The following is a 15,167-nucleotide window of genomic DNA, read 5'->3' as shown; positions in this document are numbered from 1 at the left end:
CGACTTGCAACTGAACAAGGGAGGGTTAAGGGCCATGCTCAAGGGCCCAGCATGCTTGGTGGTGGCAGGATTTGTACATGTGACCTTCCGTTTCAAAGTCCAATGCCTTAACCACTGAGCTGTTTTTCATCCCTAAAGTGAAGCATGGTGGTGGCAACATCATACTGTGTTTTTTCAGCGGCAGGTACTGGGAGACTAGTCTAAAAGATTAATGCAGCAATGTACAGAGAACTCCTTAATGAAAACCTGCTCCAGAGTGCTCTGGGTCTTGAGAGTGGGGCGACAGTTCATCTTCTAACAGGACAACCTTAAGCACACAGCCAAGATAAAAAATTTGTGGCTAATGGACGACTCTGTCAATATCCTTGAGTGGCCCTGCTTGGTTCTGCAAAGAAGAATGGTAGAAACTGCCCCAAAATAGGTGTCAAGCTTGTATTAATAAACTCAAAAATACTTGAGGCTGTAATTGGTGCTAAAGGAGCAATTGATTGATATTTATGTAAGATTTTTTTTTCCCCATTCTTTATTTTTATTCAATTTGCTAAAATTTCAAACAAACTTCTTTCACGTTGTCGTTATGGGGTATTATTTGTAGAATTTTGAGGAAATTAATAAATGTAATAAATTTTTTGAAAAAGTAGTAAATTAACAAAATGGAAAAGTGGAAAAAGTGAAGCGCTGTAAATACTTTCTGGATGCACTGTAAACAAGGGTGAGTTTAATGTGAGCTGTCTCCTTCTCCAGCATGCTCTGGAGCAGCTCCTGATAATCTGCCTGGCTGTTGATCAGGGCCTGCTCTGTTTGGACCTCCAGAACGGCCTGATATTTTGTCTGCTGGATGGCGGTGAGGACTTTCACTAGCTCTTTCAAGAGCGCAAACTTCATGAGTTTTTTTTTTTACTTTTAGGTTTTTATTGCACATGTATCCATACACACAAACATGCACACCTTCCAGTCGTCTCTCTCTTTCGCTGCTCTGCTCTTGTGGCCCTCTTGAGAGAGTAAGAGAGTCAAGAAGCTTTTGTTGTCATTTCAACCATATATAGCTGATGCAGTACACAGTGAAATGAAACAACGTTCCTCCTGAACCCAGGTGCAACATAGAACAACATAAAACAAACAGTACAGAACAGAGAGACACAGGGCCGAGAACTAAGATCCTCGCCACATAAAGTGCATGTGTGCAGCTGGTGCAAACAGTGCAAAAGACAACACAGGACAGTGCAGGACAACACAGGACAGTGCAGGACAATACACAATACACAAAATATAAAATAAAAAATGGAAATAGCTCCGCCAGTAAAACCTGTCGTAACAGAATAAGGTGCAGTGTAAACAGAAAGATGTAAACAGAATTTGTGCAATTCAGCAGTAGCAGCAATCAAAAATAGAGTTAACAGTAACCAAAGTATTTGGACAGAATATTGTGCAAAATAACAAGTCCCGGAATCAGCAACAGACGGCATGTAAACATTTTGCGATCGTGAAAAATGTGATTGGTATTGAAACCTGGGTGAACGAAATGTATGATGGGTGTTGAGTCCGGTTTGTGCAGATCAGTCACACAGTTGTGTGTAAGTGTGTGTGTGTGAGAGAGAGTTCAGTTCAGTTCTTTGTTGAGGAGCCTGATGGCTTGTGGGAAAAAACTGTTGCACAGTCTGGATGTGGCGGCCCGAATGCTTCGGAACCGTTTCCCTGATGGTAGGAGTGTGAAAAGTGTGTGTGACGGGTGTGTGTGATCATCCACAATGCTGTGTGCTTTGCGGATGCAGCGTGTAGATGTCCATGATAGAGGGGAGAGAGATTCCGATGATCTTCTCAGCTGTCCTCACTATCCTCTGTAGGGTCTTGCGATCCGAGACGGTGCAGTTCCCAAACCAGGCAGTGATGCAGCTGCTCAGGATGCTCTTAATGGTCCCTCTGTAGAACATGGACAGGATGGGGGGAGGGAGATGAGCTTTCCTCAGCCTTCTCAGGAAGTAGAGACGCTGCTGGGCTTTCTTGGTGATGGAGCTGGTGTTAAGTGACCAGGTGAGCTTGTCCGCCAGATGAACACCAAGGAATTTGGTGCTCTTGACGATCTCCACTGAGGATCCAGCGATGATCAGTGGAGAATGGTCACTCTGTGTTCTCCTGAAGTCAACAACCATCTCTTTAGTTTTGTCAACGTTTAGAGACAGGTTGTTGGCTCCACACCAGGCTGTTAACCGTTTCACCTCCTCTCTGTATGCTGACTCGTCGTTCTTGCTGATTAGACCCACCACGGTCGTGTCATCGGCAAACTTGATGATGTGATTCGAGCTGTGCATTGGTGCACAGTCGTGAGTCAGCAGAGTGAACAGCAGAGGACTGAGCACACAGCCCTGGGGGGCCCCAGTGCTCAGTGTGGTGGTGCTGGATATGCTGTTTCCGATCCGGACTGACTGAGGTCTTACAGTCAGGAAGTCCAGGATCCAGTTGCAGAGGGAGGTGTTCAGGCCCAGTAGGCTCAGCTTCTCGATCAGGTGCTGAGGAATGATTGTGTTGAATGCTGAACTAAAGTCTATGAACAGCATCCTTACATAAGAGTCCTTGTTATCCAGATGGGTGAGGGCCAGATGAAGGGTTGTGGAAATAGCATCGTCCGTGGAGCGGTTTGGACGATATGCGAACTGCATGGGGTCCAGTGCGGGTGGAAGCTGGGTCTTCATGTGCCTCATGACGAGCCTCTCGAAGCACTTCATCATGATGGGTGTGAGTGCAACGGGACGATAGTCATTGAGGCAGGAGACAGAAGACTTTTTCGGCACAGGAATGATGGTCGTCGTCTTGAGGCACATAGGAACAGTGGCGCTGCTCAGGGAGATGTTGAAGATGTCAGTAAAGACATCTGCTAGCTGTTGTGCACATTCCCTGAGCACTCTGCCAGGAATGTTGTATGGTCCAGCAGACGTCCGTGGGTTAACTCTGCATAGAGTTTTCCTCACTTCAGCTGTGGTTAGACAGAGCACCTGGTCACTGGGAGGAGGGATGGTCTTCCTCGCCACCATGTTGTTCTGCACCTCGAACCGGGCGTAGAAGTCGTTCAGCGCATCTGGGAGGGAGGCGTCACGGTCACAAGCAGGTGATGTGGTCTTGTAATTCGTGATCGCCTGGATGCCCTGCCACATGCGCCGGGTGTCTCCACTGTCCTGGAAGTGGCCGTGAATTCTCTTGGCGTGTGCGCGCTTCGCCTCTCTGATGGCACGGGACAGTTTGGCCCTTGCTGTTTTCAAGGCCGCCCTGTCCCCTACTCTGAAGGCAGAGTCTATTGTTTTTAGCAGCGCACGCACCTTGGCAGTCATCCACGGCTTCTGGTTGGAGCGTGTAGTGATAGTCTTGGAGATAACAGAGATGTGGTCTGAGTAACCGAGGTGGGGGCGGGGCTTCGCCCGGTATGCGCCCCGGATGTTTGTGTAAACAACATCCAGCGTGTTTTCTCCTCTGGTTGCAAAGTCCACATTCTGATAGAATTTGGGAAGCACAGTCCTGAGATTTGCGTGATTAAAATCTCCGGGGACTATAAACAATCCGTCAGGGTGTGAGTTTTGAAGTCCGCTAATGGTCCCGTAGAGCACACTGAGCGCTTCCTTAGCATTAGCGCTAGGTGGTATGTACACTCCGAGCACAATAGCGGTGGTGAATTCCCGGGGTAAATAAAAAGGTCTACATCTCACAACAATAAACTCCAGCAACGATGAGCAGTAGGTAGAAACAAGCACAGAGTTCTTACACCATTCCGTGTTGATGTAAACACACAGACCGCCGCCGCGAGTCTTACCGCACAGAGCTGCATTTCTGTCGGCACGTAACGCGGCTAGCCCGTCCAGCTGGATGGCGGCGTCCGGAACTCTGTCGCTCAGCCACGTCTCCGTAAACACAAAAACGCAGCAGTGTCTGAACTCACGCCGAGTAGCTTGTTGGAGTCTGATGTAGTATAGTTTATTGTCCAGGGAGCAGACATTTGCCAGCAGTAGTGATGGCTCGCTTTCCGCGCTTCTGTTTTCTCGCGCAGCGCTTCCGATTCCCCCTCCTCCGCCCGTCAGCCGCAGGCGATGCAGAGGACTGAAAGCCTGGTTCTCGGAGCACGCCGAGGTCACGTAGCTTCTGCCGCAGGTCATCATTAATGGTGTTGTTTGGGTTGTTGCTGAGTTCTTTCATGGTTTTTCGGTTGTACACAGAGACACCGGTTTCTCTGATGTCCATGTATTGTAGTAAGGTGGGCTACAAAGTGAGAGTAGCACCATTATGGGTCCGGAGCGGCCGCTGCGAGCTACTGCCGCGCCGCCATCTTGGAACCAAGACTACACTCATTAATACAAATCATGTGCATGTGTGTAATCCTTAATGCTGGTTTCTTCCTGCTCCACCTTACATTCACAAACTGGCACTTAACCATGAACCCACTGTACACAGTAAATAATCCTTCTTTCGGTAATGCTGGTTAGTATTGATTACAGTGTGATGTTTGAAGATATAACAGGAAATATCCAGTGTTGTTTAAGCAAGAAAGAGAGAACTTGCATATACATTTGCTTTTCAAACAGGAAGTCTTTTTTTGTAGCTTATTTATAAAAAACGTATTGATCCATTACCTGTTTTGCTTCTTTCTGATCCAGATATGAGTGGTGTCCAGCCTTCTCCTGCTACCCTACTAGCTACAGGACAAAAATGTATCCCTGCAAGTACATCACTAGTTCCAACAGATATGGTCTCCGTTGTGATTAAATGTGAGGATCTGGAATCCACAGAGATCTCTAGTAGTCATCAAAGCTTATCTGGTACTTCCCACACGAGTGCCCCTTATAGAGAAGTGAAAAATGAAATTCACCAGTGCCCAGAGTGTGGCAAGATCTTCAGTCAGAAGAGGACTCTGAAGGAGCACCAGCGCATCCACACAGGAGAGAAGCCGTATCGTTGTTTAGACTGTGGGACGAGTTTTAGTCAAAATGGACATTTCAAGAAACACCAGCGGATTCACTCGGGTGAAAAGCCGTATCAGTGCTCTCAGTGCGGCAAGAATTTTATTAGTCAAAGCGCTCTCCAGCGGCATCAGCGCACTCACTCGGGGGAGAAGCTGTACCAGTGTACACAGTGCGAGAAGAGTTTTATTGAGCGCAGCAATTTTGTAAAGCACCAGCGGGTTCACACTGGAGAAAAGCCGTATCAGTGCTCGGACTGCGGGAAAAGTTTTAGTCAGAAAAGCACTCTAAAGGAGCACCAGCGCATCCACACAGGAGAGAAACCGTACCATTGTTCAGACTGTGGGAAGAGTTTCAATCAAAGCGGGAATCTCAAGAAACACCAGCGGATTCACTCGAGTGAAAAGCCATATCAGTGCTCTCAGTGCGGCAAGAATTTTAAGAGTCACAGATATCTCCAGCAGCACCAGCACACTCACTCGGGGGAGAAGCTGTACCAGTGTACACAGTGCGAGAAGAGTTTTATTGAGCGCAGCAATCTTGTAAAGCACCAGCGGGTTCACACTGGAGAAAAGCCGTATCAGTGCTTGGACTGCGGGAAGAGTTTTACCCAAAAGTGTAACCTCCAGAAACACCTGCGCACTCACACTGGAGATAAACCATTTCACTGCTTAGAGTGTGGGAAGAGTTTTACTCAAGAAATTAACCTCCAAATACACCAACGTGTCCACACGGGGGAGAAACCGTACCACTGTACACTCTGTGGGAAGAACTTTACCAACCAGACTAATCTTCTGCGACATCAGCGCATTCACACGGGCGAGAAACCGTATCAGTGCTCAGAGTGCGAGAAGAGTTTTATAGAGAAAGGTTTCCTGATACAACACCTACGGACTCATACAGGAGAGAAACCGTATCAGTGTTCGTACTGCGGGATGAGTTTTACACAAAGGGGTAACCTCAGAACACATTTATACATTCACACTGGTAATAAACCCTATAAGTGTTTAGAGTGCGGGAAGAGTTTCATCCAGGAAGCCAATCTCCAAGTGCACCAACACGTTCACACTGGGCAGAAACCGTATTACTGTTCAGCATGCGGGAAGAGCTTTACTACGCATAGTAGTTTCCAGCAACACCAGCTCATCCACACCGCAAAGAAACCATATCAGTGTTTAGATTGTGGTAAGAGCTTTACAAAAAGGGGTAACCTCAGAAAACATCTACAGGTTCACACCGGAGAAAAACCGTATTAGTGTTTAGAGTGCGGGAAGAGTTTTATCCAGGAAACCGATCTCCAAGTGCACCAACACGTTCACACTGAGGAGAAACCCTATCAGATTTCGGATTGTGGTAAGAGTTCTACTGCTTAAGCTCATGAAACACCAGAGAATGCACACAACTTAGGGTTTTAGTAGATCTTGCAGGAACACAAGCTTCGTCATGTAGCTGAGATCCAGGACATTCCACTGTTCTTTTTAGAGAAAACTGTAGGGAAATATCAGATTTTTTTTTTCAGGGCAAGGTCAAACATAATATTTACTTAATATTTGGCAGACGCCCTTATCCAGAGCGACTTACATTAGATCTCATTTATACAAATGGGGTTAAGCGCCATGCTCAGGGGCCTAGGAGTGGCAGCTTGGTGTGGCTGGTATTTGAACTCATGAACCTCAGAGCCCAATGACTTAACCATTCAGCTACAACCTCCCAACATCATGCTGATGTCAGTGTGGTGTCTGGGCAGTTCGGAGGTACAGTGAGGAAAATAAGTATTTGAACACCCTGCTATTTTGCAAGTTTTCCCACTTAGAAATCATGGCGGGGTCTGAAATTGTCATCGTAGGTGCATGTCCACTGTCAAAGACATAATCTAAAAAAAAAAATCCAGCAATAACAATGTATGATTTTTTAACTATTTATTTGTATGATACAGCTGCAAATAAGTATTTGAACACCTGAGAAAGTCAATGTTAATATTTGGTACAGTAGCCTTTGTTTGCAATTACAGAGGTCAAACGTTTCCTGTAGTTTTTCACCAGGTTTGCACACACTGCAGGAGGGATTTTGGCCCACTCCTCCACACAGATCTTCTCTAGATCAGTCAGGTTTCTGGCCTGTCACTGAGAAACACGGAATTTGAGCTTCCTCCAAAGATTCTCTATTGGGTTTAGGTCTGGAGACTGGCTCGGCCACGCCAGAACCTTGATATGCTTCTTACAGAGCCACTCCTTGGTTATCCTGGCTGTGTGCTTCGGGTCATTGTCATGTTGGAAGACCCAGCCTCGACCCATCTTCAATGCTCTAACTGAGGGAAGGAGGTTGTTCCCCAAAATCTCGCAATACATGGCCCCGGTCATCCTCTCCTTAATACAGTGCAGTTGCCCTGTCCCATGTGCAGAAAAACACCCCAAAGCATGATGCTACCACCCCCATGCTTCACAGTAGGGATGGTGTTCTTGGGATGGTACTCATCATTCTTCTTCCTCCAAACACGTTTAGTGGAATTATGACCCAAAAGTTCTATTTTGGGCTCATCTGACCACATGACTTTCTCCCATGACTCCTCTGGATCATCCAAATGGTCATTGGCAAACTTAAGACGTGCCTGGACATGTGCTGGTTTAAGCAGGGGAACCTTCCGTGCCATGCATGATTTCAAACCATGACGTCTAGTGTATTACCAACAGTAACCTTGGAAACGGTGGTCCCAGCTCTTTTCAGGTCATTGACCAGCTCCTCCCGTGTAGTTCTGGGCTGATTTCTCACCTTCCTTAGGATCATTGAGACCCCACGAGGTGAGATCTTGCATGGAGCCCCAGTCCGAGGGAGATTGACAGTCATGTTCAGCTTCTTCTATTTTCTAATGATTGCTCCAGCAGTGGACCTTTTTTCACCAAGCTGCTTGGCAATTTCCCCGTAGCCCTTTCCAGCCTTGTGGAGGTGTACAATTTTGTCTCTAGTGTCTTTGGACAGCTCTTTGGTCTTGGCCATGTTAGTAGTTGGATTCTTACTGATTGTATGGGGTGGACAGGTGTCTTTATGCAGCTAACGACCTCAAACAGGTGCATGTAATTTAGGATAATAAATGTAGTGGAGGTGGACATTTTAAAGGCAGACTAACAGGTCTTTGAGGGTCAGAATTCTAGCTGATAGACAGGTGTTCAAATACTTATTTGCAGCTGTATCATACAAATAAATAGTTTAAAAATCATATATTGTGATTTCTGGATTTTTTTTTTTAGATTATGTCTCTCACAGTGGACATGCACCTACGATGACAATTTCAGACCCCTCCATGATTTCTAAGTGGGAGAACTTGCAAAATAGCAGGGTGTTCAAATACTTATTTTCCTCACTGTATCTGACTGAAAGTGGTGTACAGGCCGGAGGTGGTGGTATCAAAAAGGTTTTGTGACTAGTCTTTGTGTACAAGAAAATACTTTATATATCTAAATTTCCACTCTATCACCTTTAAAAAAGTCCCCTTGCACAGCACTACAGCGCTCCTACCACTGCTGGAATGTGTCCTTAAAGTCTTCTTTTTTTAAGCATGTCAAGGACCTTCAGCGTTTCGCACAGGATCTCTGCAATGGTGTCAAAATGGCAAAAAAAAAAAAAAAAAAAGGCTTTTGAGCTGAATCTTCATCTTGGGCAAGAGGGCGAAGTTCGTATGTGCCAAATCTGGTGAGTAGGGTGGGCGCGGAAGTGAGATCATGTCGCTTCCGGTAAAAAAACCCACTTGTCAGGACAGCTTGGTAATATGTGGCACATGTGGTCATCCGATGTATACAGGATGATGTCTTTTGGCATAATGAATTATGAAGATCGGTGCTCCCTGTGTCTGTGAGTGCAGCCTTGTGCTGCCATCTATTGGTGTGCTATAAAATTAGTCTCAAAACTATTCTACCAAATTAGAGGTAATTGAACCCCTGACTTATGATGGAGATACATTCCAATGACCCCATCATAACTTAAAAATATCATAAGTTGAGACATGGCCAAGAGCAATTTATAGTAACATACTGCATAAACAATACAGTATATTTGCATGTGGCAGCGGGTGCATGGACGAGTCTGGGTTCGTGAGTGAAGGGTGGAGCATATGCTGGTACATTTTCTTAATGCTGTAATAAAATAAAATTGTCATCGTAAGATTGAAAAATTGTACGTCGAACCATTTTAACTCAGGGACTACCTGCATTTAATTTTTTTAATTAAAAACTTGTTACTGGAATGATATTCAATTTTTACAAATCACCATGAGCGGATTTAATGGCATTATGGGTATAATGATACAATGCTAGATGATGCATTAGTAGGGGTGTAACCGGTGCATGTATTTGTACCCAACTTTATTGGTACAGGCCTTTAGGTTCGGTGCACATGTATACCGAATGCAAACTTTGTGCGGAACATTGTTCAAGTTCCGTCATCAAAGTATTAAGTGGTGGACCACAAGTTTGTTTAGTCTCCACCTCAAAACAATGACAAGGTAAAAAAAAAAAAAAAAAAGTTAACTCAGTGTCACTTTGGCGGAAAAAGAGATTTGTAGCACGTTATAAAACTGCCAATTACTCAGTTTAATCAATATAATAAAAAAAGTGTATTGCATTTATTTGATTTATTCTTTTATTTTTATATATTTTATTTATATCAATATTTTATATATTTTTAACCAAGCAGGCATTTTATTGAAAATTGTTTAAAAAATGTAAACTGTTGTACACAAATGTTAATAATAATAAAAAATTATGTTAAATAAATGAGTGCGTTTCTTTTCCCCCAAACTGTACGGAAATTGTACCAAACTGTGACTTAAAAACCGAGGTACTTGCCAAATTTTGTGTACCGTTACACTCCTATGCATTATGATTACAATTTATTTGATGTATTTGAGCATTCCAAGACAGAATGTTGTAACAGTCAATAATACTTTTGTATTTCCATGCGACTGAAAGAGATTATATATTTTTCCATTGTTTAATAAAGAAAAAGTTGTGATTTGAGAAGATCACAAAAAAATAGGGGCGTATAATGTCTTTTCAATACATTTGTGGCATTTAGCAGACATCCGTGTCCAGAGCGACGTAAAAAAGTGCTTTGAGTCTCAATGAAGCAACGAACAAATCTACACTGGTACACTGGATTACAGACTTAAGATAAATGAGACTATAACTCTTGCAAATTTGGAAAGTGCTAATTGAAAGTGTTTCAGGAAGATGTAGGTCTTCAACCATTGCTAAAAGATATTCAGGGACTCCACTGTACAGACATCTAGGGAAAGTTTATTTCACCACCTCGGTGCCAGAACAGAGAAGAGCCTTGAAGTGTACTTACCTCTCATTCTGAGAGAAGGTGGTACCAGTCGAGCAGTGCTAGAGGATGTGATCAGGTCTCTGAGGTAAGATTGTGCTGGTCCATTTTTGGTCTTGTAGGTGAACATCAGTGTATTGAATCTGATACGTGCATCTACTGGAAGCCAGTGGAGGTGCAGCAGTGGGGTGGTGTGGGAGAACTTAGACAGATTGAACACAAGTTGTGGAGCTCCCCCCTGCTGGAGTCTTCATTATTTAAGGTAACAACAAATAGCCTGCACCTTTTGATCTAAGTAGGCGTGGAGGATCATACTGGTACAGAAGTTCACTCAGATACTGTGGCGTGAGAACGTTAAGTGCTTTATACGTCAGTAGTAGTATTTTATAATCAGTGTAAGATGTAATTGGGAGCAGTGTAGATGATTAAAACAGGGCTGATGTGATCATATTTTCTAGATCTAGTGAGGACTCTTGCTGCTGCATTCTGAACTAACTGAAGCTTATTTCTGCACTTACTCCAACACCCAGACAGTAAAGCGTTACAGTAGTCTAATCTAGATGTTACAAAAACATCAACTAGTTTTTCTGCATCCTGTAACGACATCATATTTCTAATTTTATCAATATTTCTAAGGTGAAAGAAGGCGATCCTGGTGATATTATTCACGTGAGCCTCAAAGGAAAGACTCAGGTCAATAATAACACCAAGGTCTTTGACTGCTGAAGACAGAAACACCATCCTGAGATGCTACGGAATCAGAAAGTTTACTTCTAGCTGCATGTGGTCCTAGTAAAAGTACTTCCGTCTTATCTGAGTTAATCAGAAGAAAGTTTTCAAGCATCCACTGTCTAATGTCCTTTACACACACCTCAACATTGTTAAGCTGATCTCTCTCATCTGGCTTTGCTGAAATATACAGCTGTGTATCATCAGCATAGCAATGGAAGCGAATCCCATGTTTATATATCATTTCACCCAGAGGCAGCAGATATAAAGAGAAAAGCAGTGGGCCTAAGACAGATCCTTGCAGAACACCAAATTTTACCTCAGAGAGTGTGGAGAACTCACTATTTACATCAACAAACGGATAGCAATCAATCAAATAGGAACTAAGATGGGAGAGAGCTGTTCCCTTTATTCCAACAGTCTAGAAAGCAGGATAGTATGATCAATGGTGTCAAAATATAAAAAAGGTTGTTTTTTTTTTTTAGTGGAGCTCCCAAAATGCACAGCTGCAAATATAAACAGAGGTTTATTTCAAGTCAATTCACAGTTATTTGTATAGAACTTTTAACAAAACATTGTCCCAAAGCAATATAACAGAAATGCTCACTGCTGTAATGTTCAGTGTTTAAGGTACCAACAAATAGCCTGCACCTTTTGAATAAAGTAGATGTGGTGATTCATAATGGACTAATGTTCTCTCAGATACTGTGGCACAATTTTATTTAGTGCTTTATATATCAGTAGTAGTGTTTGGATTCATTGCGAGATTTGCGATCAATTTAGTTAGACGCCATTTATGTTCTAATTTCCAAGTGGTCTGTTTTAAGGTGTGCGTATAATCATTAAAATATTCCCTAAAAAGGAAATGTTCAGGTATCAGAAATAATGGATAATACTGAGTCGCTCTTTTTAGTGTCCTTGTTAGTTTTTAAATGAAAATCAAATTCAAATTCTCATTTTATTTGTCACAAACACATAGATACAGAGTACGACATGCAGTGAAATGCTTTATACGACTGTCCAATATTTGAACATGAAAAAAGGATAATTTTTTTTTGAATAAATAAAAAAGTATAAAGGAGTTGAAAAATATATGTATATACATGAACTCTAGAAAGGATGGATGAGTATGGCAGATATTGACAGAGTACAAATTAAGTCATTTAGTTTGATTGTCCTTAAAGTGTCCATGTACAGTGTGGTGTGGTATAAAGTGACACTGTGATGTGCATGTTCAGAGTTAAGGTGTCATATAATAGTGCAAAAAAGTTTAAATGTGCAGTGATGGAATAAAGTAAAGATGGAGAGAGAGTTCCAGTACTAGTCCCTGGGTGTTTCCTGGTTTAGACACCGAATGGCCTGCAAAAAAAAAAAGCTCCTCCTCATTCTCTCTGCAGGTTAGGAAGCTCGCTGCGGATGCAGCTCGCCTGTCCTGCATGGTGCTGTTCTTGAACCAGGAAGTGATGCTAACTGTCAGAACGCTCTCAATGGTGCAGGTGTAAAAAGTTTAAGCACCGGAGAGAGAAGTGTAAAGTCCCTTAAGCTTCTCAGATGGTACAGACGCTACCGGGCCTTCTTCACCAGGGTGTTGATGTGGCAGGACCAATACAGGTCCTGTCTGATGTGAACACCTAAGTACCAGAAACTGTCCACTCTCTCCACTGGGGTCCTATTGATGTTTAGCTGTTGGTATGACCGCTCCTGCTTCGTGCTGAAGTCCACTATCAACTCCTTAGTCTTGCTGACGTATAGGAGAAGGTTGTTCTCCTGACACCATCTCTCCACGTTTTTTACCTACTGTAGGTAGGCCGTCTCATCGGTGTTGGAGATCAGGCCCACCACAACAGTGTCATCAGCTTGATCAACTTGATGATGGTGGTGGAGTTGGAAGTGGCCAAACAGTCATATGTGTACAGTGAGTACAGCCGGGGGCTCAGAACACAACCCTGGGAAGCTCCAGTGCTGAGGGTAAGGGTGGATGAGGTGTGTTTGCCCACCCGTACAGCTTGTGGTCTGTCTGTCAGGAAGCTGGAGATCTAGTGACACGGCAGGCTGAGTCCCAGGACCTCCAACTTAGAGGTGAGCATGGAGGGAATTATGGTGTTGAATGCTGAACTGTAGTCCACAAACAGAATTTTTGCATAATTCCCTTTTCTGTAGTCCAGGTGGCTCATCGTTGTGTGTAGAAGATTTGTGATGGTGTCCTCAGTAGAACGGTTCTGGAGGTGCGCAAACTGTAGAGGGTCCAATGTGTCTGGTAGTGTCATAGTGATAAAGTCTCTGACCAGTCTTTCAAAGCACTTAATCACTACTGTGGTCAGGGCTACAAAGCGGTGGTTATTGAGGCAGGCGGGCTGGGGTTTGTTCTGGACAGGAACAATGGTGGACTGTTTGAAGCATGAGGGGGGACAACAGACTGTTCCAGTGAGAGGTTGAATATCTCAGTGAACACCGATGCTAGCTGGTCAGCGCAGGCTTTTAGAACCCAACCTATGATGCCATCTGGTCCTGCTGCCTTCCTGGTATTCACTCTACTGTATGCCCTCCTCACGTCATGCTCCGAGATGGTGAACGTGTTTACCTCTCCCGCTCTCTCGGCGTGCATGCTGTTTGTGTCGCTAGCACCACTAGCGTGGTTAGCTACAGCCTGGAAGCGAGCATAAAAGATGTTTAGCTCGTCTGCCAGAGAAGCGTCTGCATTCCCCATTCTAAAACATGGTGTTCTATAGTCCATGATGTTTCTTACTCCCTGTCCCTGTGACTTTAGTTTCCTCCCGTAGCACCACTTTGCTTCCTTCACCGCTCTGCGCACACTGTAAGATGCAGCCTTGTACCCGTTCATGTCCCTGGTGTCGAGCCCCGTGTTGTAGGCAGCGGAGTGGGAGCATCGCAGATGGTTTTATCCACCCACGGCTTCTGTTTGGGAAACGTCCTGATGGTGGTTTTCTGTAACGTATCATCCGCTAGTTTCCCGATGAAATCCACAACCTCTTCCTGAACATGTACTAGTCTGCGTCATCTAAAGAGTCCTGCAGAGCAGTCACCGATTGGTCAGTTCAGCTTTTGTCCTTTGTTTTGTTATTTTGTGTTCATTTGTGTTGTTTCCTGGAGCACTTTGGTCCTGGAGAAAAGTTGTTCCATCTACTGTACTGTCTTTACTGTACCGTCTACTGAAAATAACGCATTACATTACATAAGCCTTTTACTGTCATTTAGTATTTTTTTCTGTGTACTTCTACTATTTAAATTAGTTTCTAAACTCTTGTCAATTTACTTTTTAACTTAAGTATGTTTTGTTTTAAGTATTGTACTCAACTACGTTTTAAATTCTATCTGTACTGAGTAAAAAAACAAACAAAAAAAGAATTCGCCCCAGAAACTACTGCGCTGAATGATTTATGGCCAGAGAACTTCTTCTTCTACTACTTTCGGCTTCTCCCATTAGGGGGCGCCACAGCGGATCATCTGTCTCCATACCCCCCTGTCCTCTACATCTGCCTCTTTCAAACCAACTACCTGCATGTCTTGCCTCACCACATCCATACACCTCCTCCCTGGCGTTCCTCTTTTCCTCCTTCCTGGCGGCTCCATCCTCAGCATTCTCCTACTGATATACCCCATGTCCCTCCTCTGCACATGTCCAAACCATCTCAATCTCACCTCCCTCACCTTGTCTCCAAAACATCCTACATGCGCTATCCCTTTTATCAACTAATTTCCTCATACATGTCCTGCACCATTATGTTCTCTGACACACCAGACTTCCTCATACAATACCACAACTTCTCTCTCCACCCTGTCGTAAGCTTTCTCTAAATCCACAAATACACAATGCAGCTCCTTCTGTCCTTCTCTATACTTCTCCATCAACATTCTCAAAGCAAATATGGAATCTGTGGTGCTCTTCCTCGACATGAAACCATACTGTTGCTCACAGATGGTCACCTCTTCTCTCAGCCTGGCTTCCACTACTCTTTCCCATAACTTCATGGTGTGACTGATCAACTTTATTCCCTTGTAGTTACTGCAGGTCTGCACATCTCCCTTATTCTTAAAGATCAGTACCAGCACACTCCTTCTCTATTCCTCAGGCATCTTCTCCCCTTCCAACATCATGTTGAACAATCTGGTTAAGAACTCCACTGCATCTCTCCTAAACATCTCCATGCTTCTACCGGTATG

The 15,167-nt window shown here is 44.0% G+C and overlaps 1 protein-coding gene across 1 annotated transcript; it reads left to right on the top strand.

Annotated features, from left to right (window-relative positions):
* Window positions 1–748: 748 nt before the first annotated feature.
* On the top strand, window positions 749–6,680 carry LOC310738686 (uncharacterized protein). Its single transcript, XM_083563879.1, has 2 exons — window positions 749–844; window positions 4,638–6,680. Exon 2 carries the CDS (start codon window positions 4,640–4,642, stop codon window positions 6,194–6,196), a length of 1,557 nt encoding a protein of 518 aa, XP_083420005.1. The 5' UTR covers window positions 749–844; window positions 4,638–4,639; the 3' UTR covers window positions 6,197–6,680.
* Window positions 6,681–15,167: the final 8,487 nt, after the last annotated feature.

Source organism: Silurus aristotelis (genome assembly GCF_946808225.1).
Source record: "Silurus aristotelis genome assembly, chromosome: 2".
Taxonomy (NCBI): domain Eukaryota; kingdom Metazoa; phylum Chordata; class Actinopteri; order Siluriformes; family Siluridae; genus Silurus; species Silurus aristotelis.
This window is presented reverse-complemented; position numbering and strand designations above follow the sequence as displayed.